Source organism: Colius striatus, chromosome 1 (assembly GCF_028858725.1).
Source record: "Colius striatus isolate bColStr4 chromosome 1, bColStr4.1.hap1, whole genome shotgun sequence".
NCBI lineage: Eukaryota > Metazoa > Chordata > Aves > Coliiformes > Coliidae > Colius > Colius striatus.
In genome coordinates this window covers 159140384-159166445 of record NC_084759.1, presented here as the reverse complement: position 1 = coordinate 159166445, position 26062 = coordinate 159140384, and the positions used below count along the sequence as shown (strand labels likewise).

Genomic DNA, 26062 nt, shown 5'->3' with positions numbered 1-26062 from the left:
GGAAGAGGAAAGTAATGATTATACAAATTAGGTGGGCAACACCAATTATTGTTTAATGGCTTTTGTATGTGAATTTGAAAGCTTTGATCACCTTTGAACCTTTAAGGAAAATACTTTGAGCAGGAGTTTTGAACTAGATGAAATGGAGTACTATATAGAATCAGAGAGGACAAGTCTGGTTAGGTAAATATGGGAGAAGCTTTGAGGCACAAGGAAAAAAAAAAAGATCTAGTGCACACAGCAACAAAAGCAGAACAAAAGGAGAGGAAATAAGATATAACCAAGGGCAAAACAATATATTGCTGTCTGTCCCAATATCTCACACTGAGTGGAACGTTTTGTTCAGTTTGTTTACATTTGCTTCCTCATTTGGAAATAACAACTGGTCTGTAATATCTACAGAATATTCATAGCTCTAATCAACTCCTCCGGCTTTTTCAAAACCTGGTTACATTTAATTAGGTTCCTATAATTATATTAAATAATTAAATTGAAAGGCCACTTTTTGAGATTAAGCATCACCTGACCATGTGGGGATTGCTACATATGGGGCTGCTTGCAGAATGAGCTATGTGGCTTATGCCTTAATATTTCACTGGAGAGCTTGCACTTAGGGTTTTCTAGTGCTAGCCTTTAGGATTGTTTACATTCCATCAGACCTTAAGAGTAAAGACAGTGCCATTGGCAACAGAATTAATGTAATGGTTTGCTGCAGCAAAACAAGCAGTGTTTCTTCTGCGGTCACTCCCAGGCTTCCCCCACAGCTGCACAGCCCTGCCACTTCCCTCCCTGCAGGTCCAAGATTTGTTGCATCCTTCCAAAACTAATTGTGTTTACTAAAACATCAGGATATTCTTAGGGGTTGTTTTTGTTTTGTTTTGTTTTTTAATTACTGTTTTTAAATGTATTTAACGTTATAAAACCAGTTGAAAATTTAAACTGACTGCAGAGAGCCCCAGCAATTGTTATTGCTGGCAAATGTGTGCTAGGGGCGTACATCACAGATATCCAATGGATCTAAGCAGCTGGGTGATCCAAGGAGGGCTCTCAGAAGTATATCCCTGTTGTTTCCAGGATCAGAGCCTTAGAGCACCTCTCTCAGCTGAGCTGGTCTTGCATGAGCTATCTGTGTGGTAGGGAAGGCGATGCAGCTATAGGGTAGCTCTTCACTAGCCTTGTTGAGAGAGACAGGGCCAGCTGGCCTCAGACCATGTAAGGCTGCCTTGACTATTGTTTACAGGACCAAAGCTTTACTTTTGTACAGTGCTGTATCATGCAGATGTGCTAACTTGTTTCTCTGATCAAGAGATTTCTAGTACAATACTGCATTGTACAACAACACGCCTTCCTACAGATACTCCAGGAAAACTGAAACCCCAACCCAGACTAGATAATGCAGAATACCAATGCAGTCAGTAAAATGAAACCTGAAGTGACAAAGACTCTTGTCTACGCACTAATCTATACTTCTTTTATTAACTGGCTTTTTATTACTAGCAATTTCTCACCATCTCAACTGCTTCTCTCCCCATCTCTCTCCCCAGGATAATTTCAGAATCTCTTCTTTGGTGTGCACTCTACTTAATGCTTATTATGTGAAAAAACAGAGAAGCTAAATTTGTCTCCGATGTCTGTCAGATTAATTTGAACAGCTCTGCAATTGAGTTTTTTAATACATAGGAGCCAAGAATCTGTTAGAATGAGGTAACATTGAAAGGAAAATGCAGTCTTATTGAAGAGATACTGATTCTCTTCACATCCAGGATATATAATATAATTAACAATATAATATTATATATTTATATATTATATATTCATATATAATATATCTATATATTTATAAATAATATCATTATATCGTTATAATTAAATGGGAAAACACCTGCAAAAACCTATTGCTAGTGTTTTTACACTTGTTTTCCTCCTATACCACAACAGACCCCGGTCTGTCTTACAGACAGATAACAGTCTAAAACTCATCATTTACGACTGAGGCCTCCAACAACTCCTTCATGCCCCAAGCAAATGCAACTTCTGTCACTGTTGTGTAACTTAGGGCTCCTGCACACACATGTGTGTGCAGCATACATTGCATCAAGTATAGAAATAACAGAGCTGAATGCTCTCCAAGGATGTAAGATCAACAACAGTAAAAAAGAAAAAGCAAATCAGAGCAGCTTTAGTTGGTAATGTGAAGTAAATTCCCGTGTGTCACAAACCCCATCCAATTTAATGAGAATGCTATATGTAAGAGTTTTTCTCTCTGGACCAGCAAACATTATTTCACAGAAGCTACTTTTTATCTAACACTTAATCAGTTCCTCAAAAACAGAAGTCCATCCTGTTTTGTAGAAGATTGGTAGGTTATATTTCAAGATGATAATTTTTTCACAAGTTGTAATGACTTTTTTGCCAATTTTTGAAAATGACTGAATTAACAGTAAAATGCTGCTTCAAGTCAAGCATAATCCACATTGCCCAGTGCAATCCCTTAAATGTCTTCATGTATCTACCTGTGTGGCACCCAATCACCACGACACCACAGCAGCAAGGACCTGCACATATCATACCAAAGCAGAATCGTACCCTAAATTATGAGATGTGTAATTTTTGTTTCCCCAATGTGCAAAAAGAATCATAAGAAACATTTGATTTTGTTGAAAACCAGAAAAAAATACTCCTTTCAAGTCTGTTATAAATAACTACAGCTCAGACAATTGAGCTACTTCCTTTGGCTATTTTGATGAGGTTAACCTTGGTCTATCCGTCAGCTAGAGATACTGCTGTCTTTGTGCAGACATCCTCGAGTTGGTATTTAAAAGGTCACACAAAAAGAAGGAGCCTACCCTTTCTCAGCTTTGCTAAACAAAAGAGAAAACATGTCTGTCTCCATTGGTATCAGCAGTGTCACAAATGTCAGAACGTATAAAGCTCCCAACTCAAACACAGTAAAAAAAACAATCCACAGAACCAAGTCTTTGCTGAATGCGTCTCGGTGAAGGCAGACCAGAGCTGCTCTAGTTTACTGGCCACGGATCCTTTTGTTGCTACATGGAGAATTTGGCTTTCTGATAAAGATAAGCACCTTTCCAGTAATCACTGCCATTTCCATAACACCACATGCACTGAGATCCATTTCTTGTTTCCGTTCTTGAGCTAGAAGACCAGGATGACTTCTTCCAACTTATCATTTGCCAATAATAATATCAGAATGTATCAAAATCAATATAAAACTAGTAATACTAAGCCTGTAAAAAATTATCAAAATTGTTTCATGTCCTGTCCTGATGATGCATGAACAGAGACTATCTGTAACTTTGGAAGAACAAAAAAGTACTGAAAAGCAAAGCCTAAAATTAATTGAAGTGAAACATTTTTAATTCTTGTTGTTCTCAAGGAAAGGTAGTGAGAGGATATTTCAATTTACTTAAAGTTTCTGAAGGTGTAGCTAAGCTGAGAAGGAGGAACCAGGAGAGACTTTTAGTCACTCTGATTAACAGTTAACTGCCCGAAGGACAGCAGAATCCCTACAAGCTGCAAACACCAGCAATATTTACTATAGCTTTTGTGCTTCTAGCCATCACTTCACAACAGGCAGTCTTCCTTACAAGTCAACGTGAACTATATTAGAGACTACAAACTCACAAGGTATCTGTGAAGCTTACTACATGTGACCAGGCTTCCTTTCTGCTGGCCCATTTAAAAATAGATTTAAATTTTCCAAATCAGATTTTGAACATGAACAAAAGTAAATTAGAACGAAACCTACCTTATTTCCTGAAACCCATCTGTAATTCCCTCTGTACTGTACTTACACTAGCCAAGGGTAACTTTTCTTTACATAAGTGCAAAATAAGCTATAAAAACTGATGTGGCCTGTTTTAAATCACATGGTTTTTATATTATCATTAATTTGTAAGACTTACCTTGCTGAAAGAATGAAGGATCTCTCTACACTTTCAATGTTCAGTTCATTTTGATATGCTTCTTGAGTTGGCTTTTTAACCTTCAGTCAAGAAAGAATATGTGACATTGAAACTGAAATGGTACTGTTACAGTTGCTTTAGTTTTACCTACTGTAAAATCTCTTACATTTTTTTTTGCAGAAAGGGTACATTGGAGAGAAAAATCTCAAGTGGGAGATCATGCACCAGTCCAGAGGACCCAGCTACTAAGATTGCATACAACATATCATTTTATTCCACTGTGGCCCCATACAAAAACTGGAGATATACAGGTAAATGAAGCTCAAGAGCTGTCAGACACCTCCCACTGCGTGCCCAGACCTGTTGTCCTCTATGCACCTCCTGCAACTTAGCATAAAAAGCCACTACTGCTGTTGAAGGTCAAGATGTAGCCCACTAGTGTAGACCAAAGTGGGCATCCCCCCATGCCGCCAAGCGCAGGACCACCCTGCCAATCCTTCTGAGCTACAAAGTTTCAAACATAAGAAAGTTTAAAAGTTAGGAGTGATTATTTTGAGCTCCACTAGACATTTCCTGGCAGAAGAGATCTAGCAGCTCTGCCTGCAAAAGCTTGGACCTGGGTATGAGATCTGCACTGCAGCTGGACTTGGTGCTTCTCTCTGACAGGACCGGAGACAAATTACTTGATACCCGAGGCAATGGTTTGTTCTTCCCACTAACTGTCATGTCAGGGACATGTCAATATATTGCATGCATGTCCTTTATTCCTACCCAGAGGGGCTCAGGGCTTAACTTTGATACTTTTCACAAAGGCTCAGCTCAGAAACAAAAGCCATTATCTTCCCTTGGAGATCTCTATAAACCATGGAGACTTGATCCATTAGAAGCTTATCAGGCAGATATGCCCAGTCTCTGGTTGTGGACAATAAAGAGCAGTTACAAGGTAAAAGTGAGGCAGTCTAAACAAAATGAAGTACAAAAGTAGGTAGAATATTTCAGAGAAGGACAATACTGGATGAAATGCAGGAGAGATGATCCTGTGGCAGTGGAGTATTCAGGGAAACCTAGAGAGTAGTCTCACAGGCTGTATTATGCAGGAAATATAAAGCCTGTAGGACTGCTGAGGAACATCAGCATCTTTAATGTATCTTTCCAATAATAAACAGTTCCAGATTGAAAATTTGAAGGTCTGAGTTCAAACAGATTTGGAGAAAGACTGATTTTAAAGAGTGGCTCACCTTCATTCCAGCCAACGACAGCATGTTGTTGAGTTTATACATCCCTGACTGAACTGGAGTAGTATACAACAGGGCATCATTGAACTGTAATACAGAAGCAATGCTTTTTAATGACTAAAGACTATTTAGAGACAGATAATGTCAGATGGATTTTACTAGAAGTACCGAATTCAAATAGCACTGAGATCAACTGTCCAGAACAGCATCTTCCACTTCCTATTATTCCACTTAGAACCCAAGAAACTTTTTCACATATGAATTTAGATAACAATACGTGTCTATTTATAGCCTTCTTGTGTAAATATACATTTGACATTTGAGTAAACTGCACGAATGTCAAACAATAGGCTGTTAAAAAGGACAAAAATGTTTCTGGTGCACATAGCTATATCGTATAACAAACTACTTTAAAAGGCTATCAGAATTAACCATTTAAACAAAGCAAAACATTCCAGAAACTCAGAGATAGTAGAATTAATATTTGCAATTTATTATTATAAGGACAAACTTATGTACCATGTGGACAAACACGTACCATGTGAATTTTGCTAGTTTAAATGTGCATCTACTGTTTACTTCCTGTTCTACCAGACTTGGCTTCACTCAGCGCACTTTACTTAACTGCAATTGATTTTTTTTTTTTAATTGCCTGTGTTGTTCCACACCTGGATCCAAACTTCATTTACTGTACATAAACACAGACCAGAAAAATAAACTGTCTCTTAAATTTTTGTTATGGGCTTCTTTCCAAAATAACCAAATATTTCATGACCCTTATTAAAACTTCACAATATGATCAATGGAAAAATCACTGCTTAAGTGTTTAAAGGTATAAGCATAGTAGTCTGCACCTTTTTTACCTAAAAAAACCCTCAAAGCAAAACCCACAAACTCCCAAAAAACTCAGACAAATAAAATCTGAGCTAGAGCCACTCAGTTAAGCAACATATGATTTGTGAAGTCCAGCCTGCAATAGCATCAGATTTTTGAGAGAATTAATTTAATTGATATCATTTGCAGTTATCTGAGTGCTTTATATGCTACAAAGTCAACTCCATAACATAAGGCAGGCACTTGCAAACTTAGAATACACACTCCTTTAGTGCCTAGGGAAATCTTTACTTGTACTACAGTAACTATAAGACAGATTTCAGCCAGGACTATGGACCAGTAATGCTGCAAATTGCAGACTGCTATAGTTGCTTTACGAAATAGACGAGATAAACAAAAGGTTTAAGTGGAAACAGAAACTTCTGAGATGAACAGAAGTTTCCAAACAAAACAAAACAGTAGCAGAGACAGGAAGAGAAGGCAACACTTAACTTCTAGCCTAGTGCTCAGGTCAGGATGCAAGAGGGTCATGCAGGGGAAGGAGACGAGGAGGGAAGTGTGCAATAGCAGCAGCAGAATTGTAGGTTTTAAGGTCTGATATGGTCAAGTGGGATGGAATAAACATTTCAGTTTTTGAACCACAGATGTCTTCTCATAAAATGCTCAGATTTTGAATGAGCATTGTTTAAAACAGTACATTTTAGTGAGAAACAGTTTCCTATTAAAATTAGCGTACGTGCAACACAAGATTCTCTCAAGTTAGAACCGAGCAAGTAGAACAGCAACAATTGCTCATTTTTTCCACTACCTGAAGTTATTAGTTACTTCTGTTTGTGGTGTAATGTTTCAGTCACCTAAAATAACACACAGCAACACACACAGCATCTTACCAGGAAAAACATTCGTGGCTGCATGACCTTCCGGGACAGCTTCATCAGTGTTCCCTCTTTCAGAAAGACCTAACAAATTAAAACAAGCAATTCAAAACCTATAGCTTTTCAGTGCACAAGCCATACAAATGAGATGACTTTTTCAGCATCATCATCATTATTATTATTACTACTACTATGCCTGAAGTGCTGCAGAACTTAATGATGGACCATTTTTCTTCTTGGTAAACGCAGCTTCAGTGCTTTGCTTGCTATCATCTGTGCAGTACTTTTACTGCAATCTGCTGAATGCTGTCTGGAAAACCTACCCTTCCCGGCTGTACAATCTCATGGTGTCCATTTAAACTGTACTGAATCTGCATGAGTTTCTGAAAGTTATCCTATGGGGAGAAAAAGCAAAAGGTAATTGCCCTAGAATCCATTACATTAAAAAAACAAAGACAAAAAACTGTACTCAACCAGCTTCATAAGTCAAAATACATACTCCCTGCTTCATGATGTCATTGGCATGGTTTGCAACTTCTATGACAACAGCTAGCGCATCTGGAGGACAAAGAAAAGATGCCTTGGTTATACAGAGTAGTTAGCATTGGTATTCTTAAAGCACGGGTACAACACTGCCCTTCTGCATCATGCCAAGATTCAGGACCTGATTGTAGTACAGTCTCCGCATTCATGTGTACTTCCCATTGATTACAGAGTCTTTGGATCGTGGTTTAATAAATGTGCCCTAGCTAATCAAACCAGTCCATGAGAAAAAAGAAATTCTAGTTTATCACACAACAGATTATTTTAATTTCCATGTCTCTACCTACAGCAAAAAAGTTAATGACATTTTAATTGAGACTAGCAAGAGATTAAGTTCTTCTTATTTTACATAACTGCCTCCAGACCACGGAAGACCACCTAGAAAAATTATCCAAATCTTGGTGATTTCTTTCCTTTGCCTAGTTTTGCTGCACCTCAAGATACCAGTATAAAGTTCAACTTTCTAAATGTCAGACTTCTAATAACAGAAGGAAAAAATAATTCTCTGAAACAGAAGAGCTACCAAAGATGAGGGATTTTATTAGGTACTGATATTTAATAACTCTTGACTGTAATACATGTTAAGGTCTAACCACAAAAAGGGGTTAAGTGAAATGATTATATAAATTACTGAACAGTGAGTGCATAAAACAGAACCCACCCAAGAATCTTATCTCAAAACCTGTAATTTACTTAAGGTAAAAAAAAAAAAAAAGACTAACTTAATTGAAAGCTAGAACAACTGCTCTGATAAAATCCAGTCTCTAAAGCATTTAGCACCTTCTGAGTAGCTGAAGTGCAGTCAGACACTTCAAATAAAGGAACTACATTTGCTTAAAAGTTCAGAGAGAAGCCTACCAAACCAGGTAAAAACAAAGCCTTGGGATCTTTTTGCAAATAATCAGTAGAGTAAGTAGACCATTAGTACTGCAGAATGTATATACTTCTCTTATTGTTGAGTTCATATTCGGAAGGAAGGCATGGTAAAAGATAGAGTGTTCTGAACCGGAAGGTTCAGAAGGTTACAAACCATAAAAGAAACTAAATTGATGAGTGAATAAAAAGCTCCTCCTAAGTCAATCTAAGCAGAATTTTTGTTCACTGTTTTTATGAAGCAAGGCAACGCAAGCACAAGAGTCAAACAGTTAAAAGCTACAGCATCTATCAAGCACTTGATCAAAACTTAGGTTTAGATGCAGATGTCATGATGTCAACTGAGTCTGCTGACAAATAACTGATGGTCTCCTATTAGGAAATGTTGGAGCTGTTCCAGGCAAAACATTCCTCAGCTCCCATTCACTTGAAAGAAAATGAAGGAAAATTTAGCTAAATTCATGAAGACATGAACGAGTACCTAAATTTTTTGTTATACTTTCCTTCATCTGTCAGCTATTATATCTGTTAAAAACCTAAAATTTTACTCACTGACTTCAAGAAAGATGGAAGAATGTTATAAAAAAACTTGCTAGCGATTGAAGGAAAAGTTACAGGATCTCAGGGCTGCTTATAGAGTCAAGACTGAACAAATCTAAACAACAACAAATAATAATATATGAGGTCCATAAACAAAGTGGGTGTTGGGAGGGAAGAGAATTCCAATTCTTATACCACTTAGCTGGAATAGCGTGGTCAAATGGAGGCCATCAGGATGAACTGTGGTGTTAGTAATCGTAACAGCCAAGAAAACCCAAGCTAACTTAAGTCTTTCCCTCCCAAAGGAATTTAACTACTAAGGAAAGACAAAACTAAGTTATCTTAATTATCACAAGAAAGATCTTGGTGAGTAAAGATTAAATTTTATTCTCTTTCAAAGATAGACTGCATAAAATTAACACTGTTATTGTTACAACTAAGCTTAGTTTATCTTTGATTTGTGACAAGTCAAACTGGAGAACAACTCGGGTTAAAGATAACCCAGAGCAGCTCCTTGATCTTGCCCATTTCTGCCACATGAACACTTGCCCTGGCACAAAGAGGAGTAGGTCAGAAAGAAACATAGCTGGGAGGGAGCAGCTGGTAAACCAGACTGCCTATCATGGAAGGTCTACAGATGCAGGGACTGTCTTTCAATAGCAGTGCCCAAAATATCTGCTTAAGTTGCCTGTGGAACTTCACCCTTATCTCTTGGTTTCAGTCCAAGGGTGAGCTGATACCACTGTCAGCTGCAAAAATTTCTAAAACGCAACTTTGCAATCTGCCAGTATCTCTGCTGAGAAACTTACAACTAAAAGACTATGTTTCTATGATTGGCTTAGCATTTTGCATGTATTTCAAATTTAGAAACATGATCATATGTACATAAGGTCTTATTTCTTTAATCTAAAGAAATGTTTACCTTGAGTATCCCTATAGTCTGCAGATTCTTCTAAGAGATTCTTTAAATAATCTGTATAAACAAACAAACAAAAAAAGAGATAGTTTTGTTAAATAAATAAACAGCATCAAAAAGTAGTAAAAACATCTTTTTCCTGGAAATCTGCTTTTCAGGCATATCTATGCCACAAAGGTCAACTACTTATCCTTTTAAATCCGTTAAAGTAACAACAAAAGGAAAACGAACATTTCAGTAATGAAAGTATAACAGGATATCTTGCTCAGGGAAGAGAAGGTTTTTGAAGTAGTGGCCTTCTCCAAGGACAAATGATATCTTGTATATACTATCACAGAACAATACAAGCAAGTGAAAAATAACTACTTGCAATCATTTACATTTAAGCTGATGCAAAAAAACCTTGAAGATTATACTTATTTGCCTGAGCACCTAACTTGTCTATAGGAGCTGAGGAAAAAAGTAGTCTGTTACAAAGGATCGTATATTGATTTATAGTTTTCAATAACAAAACAATTATACCCCATCGTCTCAATGTTCAAATAAGCATTTTTTTTTTCAATTCTAGATATAGTTCCTTCACCACGAGATGGCACCCTCAACCCATTAAAATCTTGATAATTTTAAAATCTATTTTACTTGGCTAAAATTAACTCCAAATGTATGACTATACAAGAAAACATTCCCCTTGAGTTTCCATTCCCTAGTTGAGCATCTAATTCACCAAAAAGCACAATATCCTGTCAAAGATTTATATATATACTCAATAAAATGCCAAGTACTTATTCTCTGCCAGCTACATTGAAATGCTTAAAAATTGTAAGAAAACAAGTGAGAAACTTTTGAAGAAATCCACATGTGAAGATTTATAATTACTGATTTATAATTACCTTTCAAGTGAGGTATCAAGACTCTGGCACACCTACTGAAAACATATGTGATGTAGCAAGTGTTCAATTTAACTTCGTAGTTGTACAAGTTTCACGTAGGAGTGAAATAATTCAACTCCCAAATGTCTGCCCTACCCAAATTCATCCTTTTACTCAAGAAAGATCAGGAGCCAATTGTTCCTGACTTCATAAGATGTCTTGCTTCATGCATGCCCCTCAGAGACTGCTCAGTGTATTGTAATCTTTTCCTTATGCCACAAAAAAAAAGAGAAAAGGAATTATGAAACATGTTTCTGTAGTAGAAATGGTATGATGAGTGAGAAATCTTGTCACAGTTAATTAAAGCTTTGAGAAACACAGAATTACAGGAAGAGTTCATCTGGCACTTAATTTTTTTTATTTGGCAAAGACCAAAGGGAGGATCCAAGAGAGAAGCATGAAGAGCTGGTTGAGGTGAAGGAAGAGGAACCATCTGGAATCTCCTGCTAAGAAGTGGAAAGGGAGTGCTGGGAGGTCTGGCTGGCTGGGCCACAGGAACATCCACAGCTTTCTGCTCTCCTGAAAGTTTTGTCTTATTTGTTATCAGGTGCTGCTCAACCTGTGATCTTTAGAGACAAGTCTGACATGGCAGCAAAACCTCACCAGTTATGCTCCATTAATGTTGCATCCTTCACATCCCTCAAGATGTTGTGCCATAGTAGCTAACATATTCCAGAGCAATATTTAGGTGGACACATATTCCTCATTACAAATAAAGTTCACTGTGCTTCACCTCAAGTTACGCTGGTAAGAAGATAATGTGAGAAAAACAAAATCAACATTTTGATTTTTGAAAGGAACTGAGAAGAGTTCACATAGGTTTTACCTTGGTTTAACCTGGAGGACCCTATCACACATAGGACACCAGCTCTGCCAATGGGTGCTCTCTCAAGTTGGAGCTTTGCCATACTGCCCAGGCAGAGCACTCTTGGGACTCCACCAAAAAAAAACCCAAAACACCAAGCTAAAGCTTGACAATTGCAACTTGATCTTCACCAGGGCCAGTACAAGGGACTCTGCTGGGAACTTCCCAGAATAAAGAATGAGTCCCCTACAGCTTATACAGAAATACCAGTTTCTTAAAGCTGCCAACCACGCATATTCACGCTTTGTGACATGTTACCCAAAACAACACTTTATATCACTCAAAAACATGTTTTGCACGGGTATGTTCTAGAATTTTAAATCATATCATCAGTGAACAGAAGAGGGAAAAACACACATTTTAACATAACTGTATTTATTTATAATTCTGTACTTAAAAAGGAAGGCAGCTTTCAGATTATAACACTGAAGCAGCCAATAAAACTTGCAACTGTAAAATCCTGAAACTGGTAAATACGTAATTTTCATCTTAATACTCTCCATGTATATCTGGTAGAGTGGACCTCAGTTCATACCTAAAATTCATCTTCAGAGAAGCATTAGAAGAGATATTTTTAGTCTCTCCTATGAATACACACTGGAAATTCTGTGCTTGCGACAACTTCCCAGAGGTATAGGCTTAAACTATACCGACAAGTCGATTTCACAGACATGAATAATGCCACAGTAAAAATTTAGCAAGAATATTCCTAGGTAAAATAAACACAGAAGTTCAACTATTAAAGTGGAATGGTACTTACACTCTTTGCCAAAAAAATTCTCCCCTCTGACATGTGCTTTAGTTGTTCAGACTAGGACAACCACAAGCAGAACGGCAGACATCGAAATTTGAGTTTGTCATGCTGCTTGATACCGCATGACACAACAAAAATCAACAGAAAAGTACTGAAATAGTTTATTTGATTAACAAAATTTCCTTATGCCCTTCTACTTGACAGCATCCAGCAATTCTCTCTTCCTTCTTGCTGAGGGGCAGCACCTATCACTTCTTCTCTTGCTAAAGATTCTGTTCTGCTTCATTAAGCACTTTTTGTCTAGAGTCCTCTGACTTAAATTAAATTTAAAGCAATCATGCCTCCATACATAATTTGGCTAAAGTCTGACAACTCTGTTTCTGACCTGCAAAGCAGCAGCTTGCTCAAAGACTTTTTCTTCATCCCTCTGAGCTTCCTCTCACTGTATCTGAGTTAAGGATAATTAAGGACTGTCTCTCTGCAAACCTTATGTTGAGAAAAAAAAGAAAGGCTTATCCTATGAACAAAGTGTCTGTTCATATCGCAGTCTCAAGTCATCTACCCAAATCAGAGGTTTTTGGGAGAATAGAATCACTTCTCCTTCATTTCTATTAGAAATCAGAGGCCTCTATATAACGTCCTCAAAATCTCATCTAATATTTGCTGTATAGAGCTTGAGGAGTGTGTGTGTGGAGAAGTGGAAGTTCACTTGCTGGACTGGGGAAGCCGTATAATTAAACAGAAACACAGCTGACCTGCACGTCTTCTTGGCTGATTTACAAATCCACCTGCTCCTGCTTTTGTTAGCACAAAAGAAACTCCACTTCAAAGCACAGCAACAATCCTGTGATGTGACCATGTAGCAGCAGGTTACCAGTACAAAGTTGTCCCACTGACACAGAACATCTAAATAGGAAGAAATCCCTGCTGACTCAGGCCTAACAGCTTAATTTCCTGGATTATTTTCGCTTCTCTGCTCCTGCCTGCTGCCCCTTCCTCCCTCGCCCACAGACTCTCCTCCCTGTCTTCAGCCTGGTCAGCTGTGCCTTCACTGCATCTCACACACTGCAACAATGGATCTAAAAATTTTGCACATCCTCTGAAGTTTTTGCAGCAGAAGTTTCATATAAAGAGGGCTAAGTATATTATACAGAGCTGCTGGAGGTTAACAGAGCAGGTGGGTCATGCACCAAGACATGGAAGAGTGCAAATCTCAAGGACAACTAAAATGCAAGATAGATTAAACAGACTGAAAATGAAACAGATTCCAGCTTCAATATAATTAAATTCCCATAAAATAAGAGAAAATTGCTTTTCTACATCATCAGCCAGCATTGCAATCCCATTCTTGTCAACAGCATTCACATTTGCAGGTGTTTAAAGCTGGGCAGACATGGTAAGGTGAGTGTTTTTTTTTTTTCAGATCTAAGCCAGCCTGTCCCTGCCACAATGACAGTTAATGATGACGAGGATTCCCCTTCAACATCTGAATTTTGTTTCAGTGTCATTCACCCCTGACATCTCTCACTTTGCTATGGATATTGACAATGGCTTTTACTCTATCTTGATCCTCTGTTCAACTTCTTCATTAAAATCTTTGAACTTATCCAAACCATGGAGTGTTTAACAAGCCTATACCATGTCCTATGACAGTATCCTTTTAAAATAAAGCAACTCCCCAAATGTCATTTTATGGTTTCATTTCATCAATTAAGAGTCACTAAGATTTTCCCCTACAAAGCAGTCCATTTACAATGGGGTTCTCACCCTTTTTTCAACAGCTGTGACTTTAATGAGACGATTAAAATGAAAACAGTCAACATTAATAACTTAGTAACTGCTGTGTGACAAGTCTGAATCTCCCACAGCATCACTAGTCTAAGTACTTGCTGGTGAAATGCCAACAAGCTGCTACAGAGCCAAAAAAAAAGGTCACAGAGCATTTTATTTTGCAGTTACTCCATAAACAGAGGCTATTTTTAAATTGCTCATCAAGAAACAACAGCTTTCAAAAACAATGCCTTAAGTATTTCCAAATCCTTACAGGAGCCATCCCTCTCTTACAACCAACACATTCCAAAACACTCCACAAAAAGAGGCTTCTATCATTGCCCTCTTTTTACAGAAAAGAAAACACTGCATCATGGAGATGACTTGCTCAAGGTCACTCAAACGGGCCAGTGCCAGAGCAGGGTATAGAGCCTACATTTCCTAGTCCCAAGCCAGCTATTCAACCTACAACGGCCCTGGAACAAGGTTTAAGCACTTACTGATAAAAGTGTACTAAAAACATGTGTTTTGACTTTAAAAGAGAATGGATTTTACAGACAAAACACCTGGGTAGGGGAGAAACAGAGAAGTTACTTGCAGAAGTTCACAGTTGCATAGCCATCTTTCATTTCTTTTTCTTAGTTCCAATTTTCCATACTACCTTTTTCCCCTCACAAAAAACCCCAACAACAACAAACCAAACAAAATCAAAACCCAAAGCAAAACAAGTGCATTCCAAACCTATAAAGAAATTATGGGCTTCTGTTACCACAGAAACAAACAAAAAACCAGCACAGGTTTCACGTTTCCCAAGTACTGCTGAATGTATTATCAGAGAACGCCCCACAGCATTGGGAACACGAGCATCTCACTCATGTATCTTATTGCAATCAATATGAACAAAGAAAGCCTCTAAACCCATGTCATGTTTTTAAGAGTTTCACATATCTGAAATCAGATAAACATGCTTTACAGATGGATATGACCACCTGAAGTAAAGTTTCCTGGGATACGTGAAGACTGGCTTCTTAAGCCTGCAAAAGAGCTTGACTGTACCTGTCAACAGGAGCCTGTATTGGGGAATCCTCTGAACTGGCTTGAGTAGATAGTGCTTGAGGGCCAGACTAGCACAGCGGGGGCTCATCTGAAAAAAACACCCAAAACAAGTAATGATTCTGTGGTAGCCATGGGTTCCAACAAAAGAAAACATACCTACAAAACACTACCAATTACACTGGATAAAGATTTGTCCTAAAAAGGTGTAACTACCACAGCCTTAAACACCACTCTACAGAGCAACAAATTCTACTTTGTGTGGAAGACTGCATGCAAAATTAATCATGCATTAAAAGACGTTGGAAAGCACTTGTACTCTATGGATTCAAAACAGATACTTTTGCTTGTGAAGAAGTGAAGCTTTCCAGAAAAGAAAGATAACACCAGTAGCAAGGGCAACACGCTCCTTTGCAATCGCTGTCAGTGTCTATTAGGCGAGACAGCATTGGTCACTGCAGGAGTTTTAATTAATCCACACCTCTGAAGGCAATAGAGAATTAAAAGATCCATGCTTCAAGCATGTTAACTATCTTGAGTTTGCATTCTAATTAGTGTGCATCTGAAACACACTGAAAAACCCTAAGGGTCCTTTAACAAGCCCTCTTATCTTCCTCTCTTTTCTGACTTTATCTCAAGCTCCTCCTTTGCCCACAGCCTTTTGAACCACAAGTAGGCAAACAATAGGGGAAGCCAACATAATAGGAGGTAAAGTCACAGTTTGTGTGGATCATGTACTTAGGGAGCTGTTCCTCTTCTCTGGTTTAAGGGAATCATGTAAAATTTTGGCAATGTTCTTAAGGATATGAATCAGCTTTTATCTGATTGCTGCATGTGCTGGGTTTGAAATTTCTAGAAAAACACAGATGAGAAAATTCAGATTTTATTTTTCCAACTGAAGTGAAACACCATTCCCATGACTAAGCTGCTCTTCTATGTTGTGGTAGAGAAATCAACTTAGTTAAAATAGGACAGTTAATCAGCACATAGTACAATCAGCAGATAAAAAAGGGAGCTAGAGATTTTGATAATGTGTCTTTGATATAATCTGTAGCAAGTGCTGCATTTTCTGAAAATCAAGGTCCTTTATCATATCACACGGTGATAGCCAAAATCAGTTACTTCACAATATCTGAATTTATTTCTTTGCACTTCCACCTTACTGCAGTCTCAAGCGGACTGCAGAAAAAAAACCCAACAACCCAAACCAAATTGGAGGATAGTCTCTGAAGCCTTCTGGAGGATCACAACTGCTGAAAAGCCACAAAATAGGATATATTATAGAATCATAAAATCTTATAAAAGACTACAGTACCTCAAAGTCTCTGACTACTGAAGCAAAACCTGCATTCTTCTTACACTGTTCATCTAAAAGTGCAACATTTTTATCAAATTCCTTGATGTAAGTTGAATACATCTTTAAGTAGGGACCCTTTTTAACAAATATATCAGCAATCCTTTGATGTTCGAGCCTAGAAACAAAAATTAGAACAGTTAGAAAGAGCTAAGAAGAGTGTACATCTTAACTGTGCAGGAAAACACCTGTCCTTTTCCCAGTAAGATGCACTAGTTGATGATCTGAACAAAAAGCTTACAGTTCAGCAGACAGGCATCATCTCAGTAGCTACTCTGAAAATCCTTACTAGGCATACCTCAACAAACTATTTAGATGGCAACCACTTAATACACAGACACAGCCTGTTTAAAATGGTCCTGAACCATTTGAACACTTTTAGTACAAGGTGGATTTCTGAGCATTTTTGAGATCTTCAAACTTCAAGACGTAGTCTCCATCCTCTAATAGCAAACAAGGGGTTACAGCCATCATGCATTTCAGTGCCTTTGTCGGTTGGCTTTGTATAGATCCACCCACCAGTGTAACTGACAATGGACTTCAACAGGATTGTGGCTGTCAATCAGCACTGATCTCAACTAGAGATCCCTAGATCTCAACTACCTTTAACATGCAAACCAGTCTTCAGGACAGCCACCTTTTCCTCTAATGAAATCAATCCACTTATCATGCCCATGAAAGGATAAAAATTTCCAATTAAAAATGAAATTTTAAGTTTAAAAAAATCCAGGTTCCTATAAACAAGCATTGAGATGCCTTCTGGACCTTTCTGGATGTATCTAAAAGGCAAAAAGCGCATCTAAATGGAAAATGATTCCCTGTACTTTTAAAGTTATTTCTGTAATTTAAGAAGTCACGTGAAACACAAACAAGAGTCAAACTGTGGTCACTTGGTAGTCACATAAGCCCCACAGATACATTTCAACACCATCAAAGGAGTGGTAAACCCTCTGCTGATAGTCACCAGTGAGATAATCGCTCTTCCAGTTCCCTCAGGAGGTCTCGATTGAGTTCGTACAGCTGAGGTAGGTAGTAGAGGATCTGATTCAGGATTCTGTCCTCAATCACTGGCTTTCCAAGCTGCCTAGAGGCATGTGCCACAGCATCCCGGAAATCCTGCCAGAGTACAAAGAGGACAGAAACCCCCCTTCCCATGAGTGAACAGCCTTCAAAGCACCAACACAGACAACAGCATTCTCTGCAGACATTCCAGACGCTGCTCCCTATTACCAAAGGCAAGGCGGGCACCATCTGGGTTATGTTTCTCTGCAGCTTCAACTTACTCTCCTGGGACTGCCTTAATCCCTTTGGTTTGATGGTGGAGCTTTACTTTCTTGCTCCTGTATGCATAATATAGAAGTTGTTCATTATTTTTATGACATGCCCCTAGGAAATGTGCTTCTACTACATATGAGGAAACTAAGGGGGGCGGGGGGAAAGCTTGTATCTGCAATGGTGTTGGCAGCCTTGAGTATCACTATGATTTGGATTAAAAAGCAAAAACATTGTCAGCTAATAAATCACAGTATCTTATTTTATAATCATACTAGTTTGCATAACTCATCTACAAATGCCCTTTTGGAAGATATGTCTTTTGGACAAAAATATAGCATCACAAAAAATTAGTATATGTAGCAGCTCTTCTATATACAGGAAAATTAACATCTAAAAAAAGTAACAACATCTATAAACCATGAGATTTCAAAGTTAATAATGACCAAAGCCAACATTGGGACCTTCAAAACATTACGGGGAGCAGGAAAACCCCACTTACACTTGAAGGATCTTCTTACAGCAGAAGATATATAGATATTTTTATACTATAACAGTTCCAAATAGGACAGAGTTGAGGCTTCTTGCTCTTCTCTAAGCTATTTACAATTAAAATCGCAGCCTTACACATTATGGCCAGAATTGTATCCATATTGAAACTCAGTATCCACTGCATGAGATATTTTCCCTGATCACATGCAAACAAAATTTTCAAAAAAGTTTAGCAATTTAGCATTTCACTTGAAAAACAACACTGTCTAAACTGACAAAAAAGAAGATCCAAATCAGGTGCCTCACTTAAGTTTGGATAACAGTGGAAATATGACAATCCATAACAGCTCTTTCTGAGTTTGTGGTCTGCTGAAATCTGATAAGGCATGTACAATGTATAGGTGTCCTCTAAAAGATGACCAACACCATGTTCCAAAGTACAACAATGAGTTGTATTTTAAAAGCGTGTGGGGTCCACAGCCACTTTTGAAAACGTGCAAAGTCCTCAGGTTGGGGCAAAAAGAAAAATGAAAAGAAAAAATTTAGTCTCCCTTTTTCCCCCTTCCCTACGTCTACTACCACAAGTCTTACTAGTTATCTCATCAGTCCAGCATCTGGCATTATTTAGGGTCTCCCAAACTTAAGCCTCAACTTTGCCCTGCCCTCTCTCCTCATTACATCAGCTCTAGGCAGTGTGAGCTCCAGACACACTTTCTCACTTTGTGACCTTCTGGGTCACGAAAACTGTGACTGGGCAGTTATGACAAGAAATTGAAAGGAGATACAGAGAGATGGCTGTGATAGGGAAAGGCTGAGAACTAAATGCAAGGGAGTTAAAAAACAGATGGCATTATTCATATGGAAATGTTCTGTTTTACATCCTCTGTGCAGACTAGTGACACATAGGTTAACTACCAGCTGCATCTTATGGGGTTTTCTGACCCTAGGGCATTGCTTAACACTGAAATGATACATGGAATTACAATGGCAAAAGCTCAAATGAGGCATTCTGTAGAGCTTCATGCAAAATGCATCATCATATTACGATAATATTCTTCCCTTCCCCAATCACATGCACACATAATATACTGTATGCACTTTGACATGGAGTGAAACAAGAATTTTGTCTGAATGTTATAAGGCTGTTTGCACAAAGAAAAGCAGTTTTGTCTGTAGCGTAATCAACAAGCCAGGTTTTTCCCTGACCAAACAATAAAAGGAGAGCAGGGAGCCAGGTTTCAGCACCAGGAGATAAGATGGGAATGTCATTTGCAGTTAAGAGCATTTATTTAACTTCTAGATATAGCATTCAAAGAGTCTGCAGCATGTTTTCCAAATACAGATTTGGTTTTTCAACTAGCTTTATCCAAAGTCCATCTGCTTCATCAGGCTTTGGATAACGCTATATCACTAAAACAGCCAACCAAAACTTTGTTTCATCACCCTCTCTATCCCCCTCCAGAAGAGAGTAAAAGGAGGAAGCCCTGCAGAGAGGAAAAGCAGGGAAGAAAGATAACCAAAGCTTTCAAATGATGCAAACCAGCCTGCCAAACAACAAAAAAGTGAGACTTCAATGCTTTTTTCCTTTTTTTTTTTTAATTATCAAGTCTTCACTACAGAAGCAGTACAATGCATTTGTCACTGTAATCATATTAAGATTTATTTTTAACCTGGCAGTGGGTGTGAAGTAACTGTCATGCCAAGTTCATCTTGAGATAAGTTTATCTCAAAGGCTGAGAGTTGAAGGCAGAGAGCACATGCCTGAGGAGTGGGGGTAGGAAAAGTCAAACAAACTTCACAAGGCTGGAGTTAACAGTGTTTACACTTGAAGGTAGTGGCCTTCTGAGAAAGTAATTTCAAACCCAAAAGGGTAAAATATAAGGTCTATTTCCATTACCAAACGTAAAATCTGTTAACTTAAGAAGTAAACCCTGACATTTCACTCCAAAGAGTGAAAAGTATTCAGGAAAGACTAAGTTTTTAAACAAGTAGGTGAATGACTTAGAAACCATAAACTACAGTAATAGTCATTTAATGCACCAGAACCTAATTCCTTCTAAAACTAAATCTGTTTACCGTTAAATAAAAACAGAATGCCTACTGCAAATACTATCTACATTGCTCTGGTATATAGATATGTACCTGCAAGAAGTGATTCATATTTCAAACATATTTAGCACAGAGTACTGTATAACACTGCTGATTAGCACTGCTTTCATCAGTCTGCTCAAATACTGTTACCCAACTTGTTTTAGAAATTATTCTATTTGAAGCAATGCAGCAGTCCATACCAGTGAATTTTAAAGAGAGAGATATTTTCTAATTAAAGATGAGCCTTCCAAACATTATAATCCTACTTATTAAAAAAAACCACACTTGCCATGCTTTGGAATGAATGTGCTTATTTCACTGAGAAACATCATTTGCAACTCTGGACAAAAGTTTCATATGCTTTACCAGAGAAAACAAAATATTATGTTAGTTATATAGTGAGTCATCACAGTTTCTTACCAGGATATTTTTTCCTTTCAAAAGTGGAGGAGGCTTTGTACACTTTCTGAAATGCTGATTTAGAGTTGCTAGTTCTACATTATATTCTGGTCCAATAATAACCTTCTGATACCGCTTTCCATTGCTTCAGCAATGGCAATTGTCTTCACACAGCTACTTTCAGAGGACAGCACTCATCACTGTTCCTGAAGAGCACATTCTTTCCAAACCAGAAACAGTCCAAGTTTATTCTAGACTGAGACAGCATCCTACTGGGTACTTATATATGAAAATCTGGTTTAGGTAATTTTAAAGGACTCTGAGTACATATTGTTGCTGAATTACTGTCTGATAAAAACATTCCCAACTTGTATAGGGGATTTTATTTATCTTATTACTATAGACTCCCTCTAGAGCTGTGCAGTTTTTAAACAATATTTGAGGAGAATACCACCATTGCTGCTTTTGTTTCCTCCCACCTCTCCTTCAATGCAGTTTCCTAAATAAGCAAAGGGCTGTGATATATGAAAGAATTCTGACCCTGTTGTGAATCATCTGCGACCAGCCCATGTACTTCCCCTCTGCAAAGGCCCTGACTCACAATCCCTCTCAGTTCTTTCCACCAGAGGATTCCCAGTGCACAATGAAGTGACCTGCCTGCACCAGTCTAAGGCGTAAAGGAACAAGTTTAACTGTAAACCAAAAGAGTTACTGACCAGACTAAACCCTTGTTCGGCTGCTGACTGGGTAAAGTGCCCCTTCAGGTATCCTAACAGCTGAACAAAGACAATTTCAAATGGGTGAAATTAAAACTTGTAAAATTAACTAGAAGAGAAAGAACGATATAATCTAAACATTAGCAGTATTCTACTGCTAAGGCTTCAATCAATATTAATCTTGGATCTGTTCTCCTAGAACATACTATCAGGCAAAGCAAAAATATGCCATAATACCTTCTGCTGAGGTACAGCTCCCAGCTAAATACACCTGCAGATAGCTCAAATATCAGCTTGGGGACTTTTCAAGGAACACACACATCCTACAGGGTGAGAGGAGGGGGGAAGGGGAGGAAGTTTCACGCTCTGGGGAAACATGTGACAAACTGTAAACATGACTGCTAGGAATACAGCCACAGAAGATTTCATAAATATATTATTCAAATTATAAACAGGTAATCCTAACTAGAGTTAGACTCTTAGCCATAAACTGTTTAGTTAAACTATAGCGAGGATAGTTAATGAAGACTAAGTAAGCGTGGATTGCGACATTTTTCAAACATATGAGATTGCTTCTGGAAAGCTGCCAAGTGGTTCCACACCTTTTTTCTCAGGTAGTAAAATAATTTATAAGCCTCTGACAGTATAAGATAGTTATTTTACTACAATAATCAATGGGTTTAGAGTGGCATATTCCCAGAATGTTATTTCGATGAACAGACTGGGTAGTAGAACATTTCCTTCCAAACCAAAACTATTTCATTAGCTTTCTTAATAAGATTACTGCAGCTGCAATTCATTGTCAAATGTCTCAATCAGCAATTCTAAAGCACTTCATAGACTAAAAATATATCAACATATTCACCTCAGACTGGTCAAATACAGAAGTTTTACAGTTGGAGCAAAAGGAGTTGGAGGTTGAAGTAATTTCACAGCCAAACAGTAGGTCAGTTGTAAGCCAGGACCCAAGGACAAGACTTCCTTTACTCCAAAACCCATCACTATTTTATTTCTTAATAGGCATATAATATTCTTTTCCCAAATCTACTATGAATTATTTTTCATAATATTTGGCTACAATATAAAAAATCCCTAAGTTTTTATAGCTCTAGAAATATATATGTGTATAAGTAATGTTCTGCAATTGTCTTCTGAAAATGGAAACATACTAAATCCAAATTTCTCATTCCTCTAAGTGTCTCTGGAAGGACATACAACACAGAAAAGAAAGATGTCTGACTCCTTATCTGCCTTCTCCAAAAAGAGTCTGATCTTGTGGCTGCAGAAATGTTTGAGGTGCCTCCTGACAAAGTCCTCCTTGCTCTCAGAGTCCTAATAAGGACAGATCATGAGTGTAAGTCAGAAACACAGATCTAAAGACTTAGGCAAAAGCCTAAAGTTTTCTTTGCTCACATAGCACAAAGTTATACATTAAGACTTGCAGGGGAAGCCGTTCCAACAACCATGTTCCTCTGTTGGACCAGAGCCTCGCTGCCCACACATTAACAGAAAGGGGCAAACAAAATAAAAAAGAATGGGAGAATAAAAAGAGTGGTGAGTTTTGGCAAAACAACAACATTTGGAACAAAAATGGACAAAAGAAACAGTGGCAACTAAGCCAGGCAGCTTACTCATAGAGCAGCAGGGTGCTGCTGAGGAGGTCCTCCATTTCCAAGGAATCCGACAACAAAGAATTAAATATAGCTCCAGTCCTGCCTTTCCCCTTTTCAGGGCACACCAGGTGTTTTGGGGCCACAGAGCAACATAGCAGTAACCAGCTTGTTTCCCTTTCATCACTTAAATGTTTTCTGTCCAGTTGATTATTTGTCAGTATTTTTTTCCTACAAGTGCCCTTAGGTAAGAAACAGCACTTCTCACATCTTCTTTACCCTCTGAAGGCCATACATGAACCATCTCACAAAGATGCGTATAGATGAGATGGTTTGAGCTCCTTTGTTTTCAGGAGTTTGTAACAGCATTTTACTGGAATCTTGTTCTCTAAAAGAACATTATTACAGAAATACAGAGAGTTTGAGATTACATCTAAGGATTGATTACTCCTTCAAGCAAATCCATTCACAGGCTATGTTTGAGAGTCTATTGGTGTGAAAAGCCAGTTAAATCCCTTGTTGCTGTTATGACCAACTTTTTTTGTATCATAGAAATGTCTTCAGGTGTTTATAATTTTCTAGAGAACTGATGCAGTCTGTCTTCAACAGAAGCAGACAGGTATACTTAGTAACAGTGTCCAAATAGGCCCATACCCTGGTATCTTGGAAGAGTTGCTTCATATAACTGAGAAGAATACTGTTAATTCCAGATGATAACAATGGAATTAAGCAAAAAATTTGGAGTATTTACTCTTTGTAAAACCACTAATAGATGGTTCAGAAGGTGTAACGGCCAAATCTTTACTACAGGTAAAACAGTCCAGAGTAGGGAGAACCCAAGTTTTAGTTCCAGAAATATGGCAGAGCTTGATTGACTGATAGTTAGTAAAATCCTGATACTGAAGCTGCAGTGGTTCAGCGCAGGTGAAAAAAAAAGGATGTTTTTACCAAGATTTAAATATTATCCATAAGAAATACATTATTAAATAAACAGATTTAATAATGTCTGTGATGAACATACACAAACTCTCAGGCATATCACTCTGTGGAAAGAAAAATAAACCCAACAAAACAAAAGAGTGTTTCTGCAACCTCTCTCAGGTATGGTGATTTTTATTTCATTAAGAAATGTACTCAGAATAAACAAAGCTGCAAGTGGTGCCTACTCTGAAAAAGGACACTCAACAAGGTTCCCACTGCAGGCCAATGGACAAATTGAGGACAAGTATTTCCTTGACTCCTAGCCTAGCATCCATTCTGTCAGACCAGGCTGAATACACGTTGACTGATATGGCCAGCCAAGAAAAACATTTCTGATGGTTTTTGTTTGTCAGCTAGAGACTAACGTATTGTCAGGAATGGAGTTGTAAGCTATCCATTAAAACACAGCAAACTGCATCCTACAAGCATTGGATATTTACATTGTGTGGACAACCTTAAATTTATCCTAGAAACTTCCTAAACTGCCTACTATTTTCCCCTCTCCCACATTGTTTCTCTGCTTTCCTGTATCTTCCTCACCAATAACCAGTGCTGTGCATGTTACCTGAAGAACTAGTACACTGAAAAGCAAATACATCTTAAAGATACGTTACATGCCTGAAAAATATGTTCATTAACTAACATGTAGCTTAAACTTGTATATGCTCTCTTCCTTTAATCAGTATTTAAGCTCAAGTTCTGTACTAGAAATGACGTTGTGTATAAATTATATATTGGCTGCAACTGCCTGACACAGCTTTTAAAAACCAAGCTTGAAAAGAAGAAAATCCATTACTAAAGTGGAAGGCAAAAGAAGAATCAGCAAGTGGTGTGGGAGGCTTTTTGCTTCCTGAAAGGTCTTTGTATTACAGGACTGTATATGTCCATCTATAAGAGCCTTTGTTTCCAGTTTCTCAGAACATGCTTCTCAAGAGACCAAGATAGACCAATGCATCTGTTTGCAATATAACCACTTCACTGCCCAAGGAAAAAAGTCACTATGCTTGCACTTAATAGAGCAACAAAATGGTATAAACATACCACTTAGAAGTCAACACAAAACACATAAAGTGTAGCTAGAGAAAGCCAAAATCTTCATTAATTTACTGTTGTCACCTTCAATGAAGCATGTTTAATAGATGACTGGTCTGCATAAGCATGGATTAAATACTTAACCCTTGCTGTGGACAACACGTTGGGTGCACCACAATCACAGCTGTTATTGGAAAGCAAGCATCTGCCAAAGAATTGCAACCCAAAAAGATACGCTGCCATGGTGATGGATGCACCATTAGAGCTAATTAGATTATCTAAAGAATGTGTAATTTTATATACAATTTCCAAAGGTAAATTGCTCCTGCCTCCCCCTCTGCTTTAAAAATTATTCTAACCAAAGATTTTATTTTAGTTGCTACGGTACAACCTGGCTTATAAATGTGATGCTGATTAACATAAATGGACATAAATTCCATTTTCAATATTCAAGCAATACCCCCACTCAGCTGGATGACTGCATACATCAATTAAGGAGATGCAGGAGGAACCATTAAAGTATTTATCTGTTATATAAGATCTGAAGCTTTGAAGTTGTGCTTAATTAGATTAATTTTTATATTTTGAATATGTAGACACAGCAGAAAAGTCACATTCATCGCAATAAAGCCTAAACATAGAATTTTAACAGATTAAACAAACAGAACAGGAAACTTCCTGTGTTTTTTTTTTTTGAGGTACTTACAATGTGTAAGAGCTTTAGCACATCCACAAATCTAAAAGAAAAGCAAGAAAAAGCAAATAATTACATTTGAATTCCCCAATTAAAATCCACTAAGTAGCTGTTAAATTTAGCATTGACACTTACACTTTCTCTGAGCTCATGATCTCCTTGGCAATATGGTAAACCTTTGTTTTCTTTCCAGCTGCTTTACTCTGCAAATAAAATTCTACATTTTACTATACAGCAGTTTTAGTAGGTGGAAAGATCATTTCCAGCTAGTAGGTCCTCACATGCAATGTAACTATTCAATAGTTATT

At 37.8% G+C, this 26062-nt stretch overlaps 1 protein-coding gene across 1 annotated transcript in view; it reads right to left on the bottom strand.

Annotated features, from left to right (window-relative positions):
- FGD6 (FYVE, RhoGEF and PH domain containing 6) overlaps positions 1 to 26062 on the bottom strand; it is a 71958-nt gene that overhangs the window by 13355 nt on the left and 32541 nt on the right. Inside the window, exons 4-14 of the mRNA XM_062015413.1 lie at positions 25890 to 25957; positions 25767 to 25797; positions 17432 to 17583; positions 16429 to 16585; positions 15117 to 15204; positions 9749 to 9799; positions 7370 to 7428; positions 7194 to 7265; positions 6886 to 6954; positions 5165 to 5248; positions 3927 to 4006 (exon numbers count right to left, since the gene is read on the bottom strand). Coding sequence (XP_061871397.1) covers positions 3927 to 4006; positions 5165 to 5248; positions 6886 to 6954; positions 7194 to 7265; positions 7370 to 7428; positions 9749 to 9799; positions 15117 to 15204; positions 16429 to 16585; positions 17432 to 17583; positions 25767 to 25797; positions 25890 to 25957 — 911 coding nt within the window. The remainder of the gene's footprint in view (positions 1 to 3926; positions 4007 to 5164; positions 5249 to 6885; positions 6955 to 7193; positions 7266 to 7369; positions 7429 to 9748; positions 9800 to 15116; positions 15205 to 16428; positions 16586 to 17431; positions 17584 to 25766; positions 25798 to 25889; positions 25958 to 26062) is intronic.